Below are 12,139 nucleotides of genomic sequence, written 5' to 3' on the forward strand. Positions count from 1 at the left end.
GGACCAACATAAGGGTTCGTTTCCACGGGCTGAACACGTTCGTGTGCAGTTAGTCTTAAACTGTGGTCCATTTGGAACTTCAGTCATCACTTTTACCACATGAAATGACAGCAGAGCAGTGTGTGATATAAAAATATTTTTTTTGCTCATTAATGTACACTGTGCACCCGATATTTTTGCTAATTTGTTAAACAAGAGAAACTAAACTATCACATGCTCATAAGTATTCAAACCCTTTGCTGTGACACTCATATTTAACATGCTGTCCATATCCTTCTGATACTCCTTGAGATGGTTCTGGACTAGACTACTGTAACTCCCTACTAATCAGTCTTCCACTTGCTAAACTCTCTCCTCAAGAATCTATTTATAATGCAGCAGCCAGGCTCGTCTTTCAGACCAAACACTACACGGATTCATCTGGTTTGTGCCGATCACTGCACTGGCTGCACATCTCCTTCCGTATTCACTTTAAAATAATAACCCTCATCCACAAAGCTCTGAATAATGCTGCACCTACCTATCTTCTCTCATCTCAGTCTTTCGCCCTTCTCATGCTCTTTGATCTGCCAGTGACATTAGATTAATCTCTACCTTAATTCGAACCTCTCATGCATGTCTTCAGGACTTCTCCTGAGTTGCTCCAATTCTCTGGAATGCCTTTCCCTGGACTCTAAGACTAATACCCACCCTCCAAAGTTTCAAACATGCTTTTAAAACCAATCTCTTTAGGCAAGCCTATCACACTCGATAACTGCATGAAACGTCAACTCTCCCTTTACTAATCCATCCTATGTCCTATCTCCCGTCTGTTATCTGGTAAACACCAGATATATACCAAGCTCCAGGCTTCTCTGCAGTCTTTTTCACCTTGGACCCTGTAAATAAAATGGCGGCTAATGGATGGTTCAAGCAGCAGAATTTTTATTTATTAACTTATTTAATAAATTATTTAATATTGTTCCCTTATAAAAAAAAATGGCTGGACCATTATACAACCTCTTGTGTCAACACCCTCATCCTCATAGATTGTAAGCTCTTGTGTGCAGGGCCCTCACTCCTATTGTTCCATATGACTGTTTGTTCTGTGTACAATGGCACAATGGCAGTTGAGTATATTTTTATATTGTTACATGCATTTTTTTATGTTTTAAATCCCCAGGGATATACAGTACAGACCAAAAGTTTGGAAACACCTTCTCATTCAAAGAGTTTTCTGTATTTTCATGACGATAACATTGTAGATTCCCATTAAACTATGAATTAACACATGTGGAATTATAAACTTAACAAAAAAAAGTGTGAAACAACTGAAAATATGTCTTATATTCTAGGTTCTTCAAAGTAGCCATCTTTTGCTTTGATTACTGCTTTGCAGACTCTTGATGTTTTCTTCATGAGCTTCAAGAGGTAGTCACCAGAAAAGGTTTTCACATCACAGGTGTGCCATGTCAGGTTAAATAAGTGGGATTTCTTGCCATATAAATGGGTTCGGCACCATCAGTTGTGTTGTGCAGAAGTCAGGTTGATACACAGCTGATAGTCCTACTGAATAGACTGTTAGAATGTTTATTATGGCTAGAAGAAAGAAGCTAAGCAAAGAAAAACGAATGGCCATCATTACTTTATGAAAAGAAGGCCAGTCAGTTCAAAAAATTTGAAAAACTTGTTTTTCCCTTAAGTGTCCCTAAGGCAACAAGCAGAAGAGACTTGTTTGGGCTAAAGAACACAAGGAATGGACATTAGACAAGTGGAATATCTGTGATTTAGTCTGATTAGTCCAAATTTGAGATTTTTGCTTTCAACCACCGTATCTTTGCGCGATGCAGAAAAGGTGAATGAATGGTCCCTACATACCTGGTTCCCATCTTGAAGCATGGAGGAGAAGGTGTGATGGTGCGGGGGTGCTCTGCTGGTGACACTGTTGGGGATTTATTCAAAATTGAAGGTATACTGGACCAGCATGGTTACCACATCATTCTGCAGTGGCATGCTATTCCATCCGGTTTGTGTATAGTTGGACTATCATTTATTTTTCAACAGGACAATGACCCCAAAAACACCTCCAGATTGTGTAAGGGCTATTTGACCAAGGAAGAGAATGATGGGATGCTATGCCAGATGACCTGGCCTCCACAGTCACCAGACCTGAACCCAATTGAGATGGTTTGGGGTGAGCTGGACCGCAGAGTGAAGGCAAAAGTGTCAACAAGTTCTAAGCATCTCTGGGAAGTCCTTCAAAACTCTTGGAAGACCATTTCAGGAAACTACCTCTTGAAGCTCATCAAGAGAATGCCAAGAGAGTGCAAAGCAGTAATCAAAGAAAAAAGGTTGCTACTTTGAAGAACCTATATAAGACATATTTTAAAGGGAGCCTCTCACCAGGAGACCCATTTTTAGCACTCCCCCAGTCCCCACAGAGCATAGTACATACACTGCCAAAGTGTTTTTGTATTAAAAATTGTTTTTTCAGAAAAAAAGATATGTTATATTGTACCTTTCATTAGCATCTGCTGTGTGACTAGGCAGTTGCCTATTGGGAGGGGCTGGAAAGGAGCAGTTCCCCCCCCCACCCTTGGGAAACAGCTACTCCATGTGACCTTTTCAAATATATGAAAACACCCATCACTGGGCTTAGCGACGCCCCCCTTCTCCTCTACAGCCAATCCCGAGTGTGGGGAGTTATTCATATATTTGAAAAGGTCACATGTTTCCCAAGGGTGGGGGGGAACTGCTCCTTTCCAGACCCTCCCAATTGGCAACTGCCTAGTCACACAGCAGATGCTAATGAAAGGTACAATATAACATCTTTTTTTCTGTAAAACCTATTTTTTATACAAAACACTTTGGCAGTGTATGTACTATGCTCTGTGGGGACTGGGGGAGTGCTAAAAATGGGTCTCCTAGTGACAGGTTCCCTTTAAGTTGTTTCACACTTTTTTGGTAACTATATAATTCCACATGTGTTAATTCATAGTTTTTTACATTTTTTACAGTCATGAAAATACAGAAAACTCTTTGAATGAGAAGGTGTGTCCAAACTTTTGGTCTGTACTGAATAGGCCCACATTTATCAAAAGTTAAATCTGTACTATTTGCAGTTTGCCTGTAGACAGTGCAGGGTGCACCTGATTCATGAATTGTGGTGCACGTTCTTTATGAATCTGTCACACCCTGCAGTTCTCCGGCAGTGTGCACCATTTCTATTTGGTGCACTTCGCTCATGCTGCAGATTTGTGGCTCATGTCAGACAGAATTGAGGTGCCTGGTCCAACTAAGCACTAACCCTGGTGGACAAGGCATAGTACATGTTTTCCAATTTCTTTCTACAGTGGTAATTAGCCTAATGGAGCTAGCTAGAGTATTATCTATAACTACAAAGGCTGCAGAGGAACTCTGGCTCTGTAGGGGGCAGCTGTTAACTAACACCTTTTGCAGCCGCAGCGACTCCTAAGGGCTTAAACAGATTTTCCAATTGACAATGAGTCATAAAAAATATCAGACCAATAAATTGGTTAGGGACAGTTATGGGGTTATGTTCCATCTCAGTCAAAGGTCAACTACATTTTTGGATTCGGTATCATCGCAGGATCACAGTTCCCAAGGATTTAGCACCATTGGGTCCAGAGATATAAATTTAAAGTGCAATCTGTACTAAATTTAATTGCAGAAGTTGACTTCTTAAAGGCATCTAGACTTAGAATGGCATATGTAGGTTCCTACTTTACACACTGTATAAGGGTATAGGTAATTCTCAATCTGGTCCTATACTGTACACAGAAAAATGTCATCAATAAACACCCTTTAAAATGATATGCAATTCTACTTCATATTTAATGTCTAACTTAAAAATACTAAAAACTCCCAACTTTAAAGTTAGATTTGAGCAGAGCATAAATCTTATCAGCACTGCTAGAAAATTAATTCAGAGAGACCACTGCATGCTGTGTTTGAAGCCCAGCCCAGCTAATGGTGTAAAGCCAAAATTCCAGCTTGTAGACAGCTATTTAGAGATAATCAATAAAATCTCAGAATTCTGGCAACCTGAGATGTCATCTGTCTTCAGAGAAAGCGGATAAGTAGATTATGAAGTGATTGATACCCATCAACTCGACATTTGACAGCAGATTCTATTAAACAAAACCAGCAATAAAGCAACATCCCATCTCAAATAAAGAATTTTTTAGTAGGCAGATAAATGATGAATAAATTTCATATTTACCAATGGAAAACATTTTATATCATGTATAATGCACCAAAGCTAACACCATAATGTACATTTTTCCTGGTTTCACTAGAAGCTAAATAAGGGGTTTTCAGTTTTTGTAGTTTCCCCTAAGGGCCAGCATTAAGAACAAACTAAAAAGCTATACTTACCCTTGCTTTGTTGGGAGACCATCTTCTCCTTGGCGCTGAACCTGATGAGTGTTGGTAATCACGTAACATTCATTGGGCAGCTGACATCTTGATCAATTCCCAGATTCAGAAGTGGTGGTAAAGGCCAGGGATTTACCTAGACATTAAACATTTAATGAATGTTACCTTTCACTGACAGCTGTCAGCAACATACGTGCCAAGGAGTGGATGGTCAATAATGGAGCCAGTGTAAGTATAGGTTTTTCTTGTATTTTACCCACAAAAGCTCAATTTGCACTTTCTCCAAAACTGGAAAAATCCTTTAAAGTATTTCTTTTGTCAATGCAACTTATTATCTACAGCAAGGGTTCCCAACCTCCAGGCCATGATCACATACTTACCTTCCCTGTTCCTCTGCAGCAGTCCTCTCTTTACTCTCTTTTTCAGCAGTTTAGTAAAGTGCTGTGGAATATACCGTATATACTCGAGTATAAGCCGACCCAAGTATAAGCCGAGGCCCCTAATTTTACCACAAAATACTGGGAAAACCTATTGACTCGAGTATAAGCCGAGGGTGGGAAATGCATTGGTCACAGCTTCCCCAGTATATAGCCAGCCAGCCCCTGTCCCAGTGTATATAGCCTACAGGACCCTGCCCCTGTGTATATAGCCTGCCAGACCCTGCCCCAGTGTACATAGCCTGCCGCCGCTGCCGGACAGATCACACAGAAGATATACAGGGGTCGCCGGAAAGGTGAGTTTAGATATATTTATTTTTTTGACTCGAGTATATAAGGTAATGACATTATTTACAAAAAAGTTTATTATTAATATATGGCTGGGACATTGCAGATGAGGTGCTGCAGGAAAAGGGACATGAATCAGTGGGTTACAGAAGGGAGGTTCTGTTGGACCAAAGAAATGGGGCATTATATGTGGGGGCTAGAGAAAATAAGAATTTCAAGTTAAGGGAGTAAGGAATGCATTATAAGGAGGACGCTGCAGAAATGGGGCGTTATATAGTGAGGCTTTTAGGAAAGGGTCATTATAAGTGGGTGCAACAGAAAAGAAGCATTATAAGTGGGTGGTTTTACAGGAAGAAAGGAATAATACTATGTGGGGGGCACTTAGGGGGAATTATATAGCACAGAGGCCAGTGAGAGTGGCTTGCGAACTTACATTTTTGGCACCTCCACCATGACAGGTCTGGGGAATTATTTTGGTGCGCAGTCAGAATAAAGAGGTACAGAATGTGAGCTAAGTTGGGGAATGTTTGAGTTCAACCAATAGAACTCCTACTGGCCCCAATATTAAACCCATCTTAAGTGGAGTAAAAGTCATGTGGGTGTGCCACTTCATCTTCACCTTTCATTTTATGATGGACCACCTGAGATAACCTAGTGGTGCTGCGAGGTTATCTCTGACAATTTCATGTAAGGAGTGAAAACATGCATGCTAGACTCCACTTACACAGGTACAGGTGCCACCCCTCCCCCATTCTCATCAATAGTGGAGGTCCCAGCAGACCAGTGGAAAGAGTATACATTTAAAAGGCAAATACTTTTATGATATCTATCAATATGCTTCAACATCAGGAAGGAATTAAAGAGATACAGAAATGTACATAGGGTTTTAAGCTACTTAAAGCTACTTAGGATTATATTCTAATATACAGTCAAGGTGACCAAGAAATTGGGTAATCTTTAGAAAAAATACTAATTTAATACAGGTAGAAAAGTTTGTGTTGCGGCATATAAAAGGGGTCAGCAGTATAAATAATTACACTTTTCTTGCCTAAACCCAAGAAATGCCCAAATTATAGATAAATACTTCTCTAGTTTAATTCAGTAAAAGTAAAACTAAAAAAACTCTTCTGGTATCATATGAAGGGTTAATTACATAATACATCTTTATGCTTTAAAGGCTTGGCAAAGCTAATCATTTATATTCATCTGTTTCTAATTGTAACATGACTTCTTAACACATCAAAAGTGCGGAAGTGCCAACGGGCAAAGATCATGTACGATCCTGTTTTTAAGCTGGAGAAGGTTTTGTCCTAGAGTTTTGTGGTAGTGTTTGTTTCATTCATATGTACACCCATATTGTTCTCTCAGATTCCAAACTCACATGTTTGCCAAGAGTTAATAAAAAGCAGTTTATAGGTTTTGAGAGCATATGGGGCAAATTACAAAAAAATATTAATATGCTGTACAAGGGATTTGGTATTAGGAAGAATGTGTTTGAGTTTGGTGTTTTACACAGTTATTCAATCTTGTAAGCATTTCAATCATATATATGCAATGTCATCTACTTTATATTGAAGAACACTTCAACTTTTCCTGACATTTTTAGTAATGAATATATTCCCATTGTAAGCAATAATAGCATCTCAGTAGGTTTTTATGATACGGTTGGTTTACAACGTGTCTTGGTTCTCTTACAATGTTAACGTACAGTTATAAAGGTGCTCATTCACTTTTAATAAGCATACCGGGACTCTAAAAAACATACATGCTTGATTTGGTCAAGTGTGCCTGCATTCTAAATAGGTATGGAAACATTGACATTGAACATTCCTGATCCTTCATCTGTTTACGGGAGGTGTTAAATAGGTGGCAAAGTCACCAACAAAAGCAAAGGACGCGTGCAGGAGGACTAAGACTACATGACTATACACACGCCCCCATAGGCCAGCAATGGGCGCACAGAGCAATACAATGCCACACACGTGCGGCACCATACTGCTTCATACATGGGGAAAAGATAGGACATGTCTTATCTCTCCCCGTGTTATGGCACCGTGCACAATAGATCGCTAGGGAGAAGGGAGGGGTTCACCCCTACTCCTCTCCATGGCGCCGGAGGTATGCCCGCCCAGCTATGGCTCAACGGGCATACGTTTCGTGTAAATCCATCCTAGGTGTGATAAATTTCCAATGAGTAAGAGTCAAAGTTGGTACCTGTAACTTAGATAGTGAAGTAGACAATAGTGGATATGTAATATAGGTGGTTTGGGTGGTAGGGAACCCATGGACACCCAAACCATCCACCAAATTTTGTTGTGTGACTTTACCAATGAAATTCTTACACATCTGTTCCTACACTAAATACACACGTACACAAGTGCCATTTCAGAACCTTTGAAGGTCCTCCAAAATCCTGAAACCACAGATTTGAAATTAGGCAAAAGGGCAGCATTATCCATTCCCTAAGAAGCTTGACTCTGGTATCATATGTAGGAAATTAGTTCCTGACTTGTAGATGCTGTAATATTCATATAGAAAAGGGCCCATGGCAGTATTAATCCGCCACTGGAAGTAAAATGTCTATTTTTTGGTTAGGTCATAAGCTGATGTGACATAGATACAAATATTTGTCTTCTGATACTTTCATAATCATTTTGTTTTCAAAAATGTGCATATCTATACATATGTATATATAATAACAGTTTCTTTGTTAAACCTTGCAGCAGATGCAACCATGGATCACCACTTCATTATCCAACTAAAGCAGCAAGACCAATGGCTACATGGAAGATAATGAAAGGAGCTGATATCAGTCTTCATCCATCACACAACTTGTACTTTTGGATCCTACATTTTTAAGGTCCTCATTTTCTGTCTTCAAAAAAATTTAAGAACAATGGGAAAGTATGTTCTACTCTTATGGATTACTGCACTGTCACTGATGGCAATATTAGCTCAGGCTGATCTTAAAAAAAGTAACGCTTTCCTCACAGAATCTGACCCAGCCCGATGTATGAGGCACCATTATGTAGATTCTATCAATCATCCACAGCACAAATGCACTGCAAAGGTAAAGTGACCATATACTTTTATCTTACTATGTACGTTAATGCTACATTACAATAATTATGATAGAGCCATTCTATTAAATATACTGCGGTAATGAATTGCATTTAACATGGAACCTTTCTCATAATCTAATAAATAATAATAATAATTCTTTATTTATATAGTGCACACAGATTACGCAGCACTGCACAAGCATGTCAAATTGGTCCCTGTCCCCATGGGGCTCACAATCTAAACAACCTAACAGTATGTTTTGAAGTGTGGGAGGAAACCCACGCAAACACGGAGAGAACATACAAACTCTTTGCAGATGTTGACCTGGGTGGGATTCGAACCCAGGACTCCAGTGCTGCAAGGCAGAAGTGCTACTCACTCAGCCACCGTGCCGCCCTTAATCTACAAACAAACTTCTTTCGGACTACCATCTAAAAGTATTTGTGCAGTGAATTGAAATTAAAATCTAGAAATGGCTTTTACCCCAGAACAAACACATAGGGGTGGGGTGTTATTGGCTTAGGAACAAGGGGTGTGGAGGTGAGTGACTAAGGCAGGGTTCACACTTAGTTTTTAGTATAAGCTCAGAGTATATGTTGGGAAATCTCCAAATGTACACGGTGAGCCTACCCATTAGTTGTTGCCTCCATCTGCTCAGTATTTGACGTATTCTGTAAAAGAAAGGATGCTCCCTCCTGCTGAGTGACATAATACGATCAGCGGAGGCAACAGAAGCCTATGGGGAGAGAAAGCAAAGTCCCCCAGCCTCTATTGAGCAGATACATCGCTCAGAAGGAGGGAAAACACTGGTGATCTCACTGTCCATATAAGGACAATGACATCACTGGGGAAACACCACATCTGCAGCAGCCAATGCCAGCTGCTGTCTTTCAGCAGGGGGGAGGAGGATCACCGGGCAACATATCCTACTGTATAAACATACAGTGTGATATGTCTGTGCTGTATGTTGTAAGGACACATTGGGAATCCACTCAACGAGTTCTTAAAACAAATAGAAAAAAGGTGTGAACCCAGCCTAAATTAGAGTCCTATCCCAACACCAGCTGTCCCAATGGTGTAGCTGGTCAGGGTTTCTCATGTGACACTTCAAGGACATCTACCACCAGGATAAAGAATTATAAACCAAGCACACTGACATACTGGTGAGTGCCCCCTCTGGAAGGTTCTGCTTTTCTTTTAGCTTCTTAGGAACTTGTTTTGCAATAGAAATTATGCAAATGAGCCTCCGGGGCTCTTTTACTTAAAATCAAAGGCATACGAAGCTACAAGAAGAGAGGGCACACATCAGTATGTCAGTGTATTTGGTTTACAATCCTTCATCCTGGTGGTAGATTTCCTTTAACAACATACTGGCCCAGATTTACTAAAGGATGTGCTCCAGTTATCTGTCAGACAATGCATATTCTTTCATCTGCAAACTATATGTTGCCTAAGACCCTTTTGTGTCATGGCTGCATTATTCCTCGCATTACACAAATTTCTGCACTGAAAGGAGCTTTCCAGTGCAAAGTTGGACCGTGCACCACATTTATCCAAAGTCCAACAGAAGTGTATCGTACGCCCTTTGTTAAAGGTGCACCAAAATAAAGTTGGTTCCCTCTGTCAGGGCAATGCAGATTCAAGAAGAACGGACACAACAAATCATGAATCTGGCGCCCTCTGCACACAATGCAGGCAGACTGCACATAGTGTAGTTTGCACTGTTTTTAGTAAATGTGGGCCATTAGATGTCAAACACTGCAACTTTGATACACTGTTTAGATAACCTCAGATAATATCTAAAAACAAGGTTTATATTTACAGAAACCAGCAAAGACAGGAAAATTCCCAAAACATGATATAAATGAGGACACCATGGCATTTATTTCCCTTTTTTCTTAAAATAAACTCTACCCAAAATGTTTTTTTCCAATTTTTTTTCCGTTTTCAAAATCCATTTATAGTCACCTTTAATATGGGGATTGGGTTAAGGATACTTCTTTAGGACATTATTGTTGCATGATTTACTTTAACCCCTTACCGGGGTGCATGGAGAGGGCTCACGGGCTGAGCCCTCTCCATAGCCGGTAAGTCTCCGCGGGTGTTTTCCCGCTGATCGCCGCCGGCGGCTTCAAAAAGCCCATGCGCCGCCATCTTTCCGAGGATCGTCGCTCCTTGTGACGTCATCGGGGAGCGGCGATCCGTCTCCATGGCAGCCTCGTCTTCCAAAGACCCAACGCTGCTTCAGGTTAACCTATTCATTACAATGTGCTTTCAACACATTGTAACGAAGGAGGAGTAAAATCCCCACATACTGCCATATTGTAGTATGGCAGTATATGATAGGATCGTACAGACAACCTAGGGTTAAAGTACCCTAGGGAGTCTGAAAAGTAGAAAAGTAGTATAAAAAAACCTAAAAACTCAAATCCCCCCCCTTTCCCTAGAACTGATATAAATATAAATAAACAGTAAAAATCATAAACACATTCAGTATTGACACGTCCGAAAATGCCCGATCTATCAAAATATAATAACGGTTTTTCACTGTGTTTAACCTGTAACGGAAAATCACGCCCATAGTCGAAAATGGCACTTTTCAGCCATTTAAAAAAAAAATTAAAGATTCTATAAAAAGTGATCAAAAGGTTGTACAGTCCTCAAAATGATAACATTGTAAACGTCATCAAAAGCCGCCAAAAAATTACACATCCCAAAGCTCCGTACACCAAAGTATAAAAAAGTTACTAGTTCCAGAAGACGGCAAAATCCCTTCAAATTTTTTTATGCAGGAGTTTTTAATTTTTGTAAATATATAAAAACATTATAAAACCTATACAAATTTGGTATCCCTGTAATCGTACCGACCCAATGAATAAAGTAGACATGTAATTTGGGGCATACAGTGAAATCCGTAAAATCCAAGCCCACAAGAATACTGCACAAATGCGGTTCCTAGTACACGACATGGAATATTAAATACCACCATTTTGAAGTGTAATTTGTTACGCTGAAAATAAGCCATAACACAGCTCTGTACATGGAAAAATAAAAAACATTTTGAAGGTGGGGAGTGAAAAACGAAAATGCAAAAAAAAGAGGCTGCAGTGTTAAGCGGTTAATTTTTTGGCTTCTCATCATATTTAATTGGTACAAACTTAAAGTTTATAGCATGTGAGGAGCATTTCACAGTGCATCATCCTTCAGATGACCAAACAAACCAATATACTGTTGAAACTAAGTATGCATAATATTCTGTTGTATTATCATAACCAAACAATATTTTAGCTTTAGATGTAAAAAAACATTGTCATTACAATTTAATTCTCAAGTCACAACCCTACCCTGAAACGTCCTGAAGCAGATTCCTTCTTGCAGGGATGGGTCTCACAACAAAATTATTGCCATGTATCTTCTTGTATTCTTCTTGTTCAATAGTTTTATCCAATGTCCCAACCACAGGGAGTCAGACATTAAAATACACACCTCCTAAAAATATTTGAGATCTACAAAGTAGTAATAATTTAAAGGAAAACTGTCAGGGCAATTTGGGACACTAAACCACCCACAGGAGGTTATGGAATAGTGCTTTTATGTCCCAAATCACCGTTAATTTTTTTCTCCATGCCTGTCAAAACCCCCCCAAATATTTATACTTGCCTTGGTCCACAAAACAAACACATAACAAATTATAACCCCTATTACCATCTTTTTAAGAAAGAGAAGTGAGGCATGACCCTGCATCTTGATCCTCAGCCATTTGTACTTTGGGATCCATTTAGAACATCAGAAAGCATAAGGCCTACCAAAGATATGGATGAGACTGATTTGGCTAATACTATTGGGATACTGCTGTTAAAGTGAACCTGTCTCATAAGGACACACTTTTTTAAATGCAGCCAGTCCCCGGGGTACGTACAAGATAGGTTCTGTAGGTTTGTTCTTAAGTTGAATTTGTATGTAAATCAACTATA

General features: G+C 39.7%; 1 protein-coding gene across 11 annotated transcripts in view; it reads left to right on the top strand.

Annotated features, from left to right (window-relative positions):
• Positions 1–12,139, top strand: part of NDP (norrin cystine knot growth factor NDP) — a 75,389-nt gene that overhangs the window by 40,899 nt on the left and 22,351 nt on the right. For all 11 annotated transcript variants that reach the window (XM_072133147.1, XM_072133148.1, XM_072133139.1 and 8 more), the window contains one exon: positions 7,826–8,172. In XM_072133147.1, the coding sequence (XP_071989248.1) occupies positions 7,999–8,172 (174 nt within the window). In that variant the 5' untranslated portion in view covers positions 7,826–7,998. The remainder of the gene's footprint in view (positions 1–7,825; positions 8,173–12,139) is intronic.

The sequence above is a fragment of the Engystomops pustulosus genome, chromosome 2 (genome assembly GCF_040894005.1).
Source record: "Engystomops pustulosus chromosome 2, aEngPut4.maternal, whole genome shotgun sequence".
Lineage (NCBI taxonomy): Eukaryota > Metazoa > Chordata > Amphibia > Anura > Leptodactylidae > Engystomops > Engystomops pustulosus.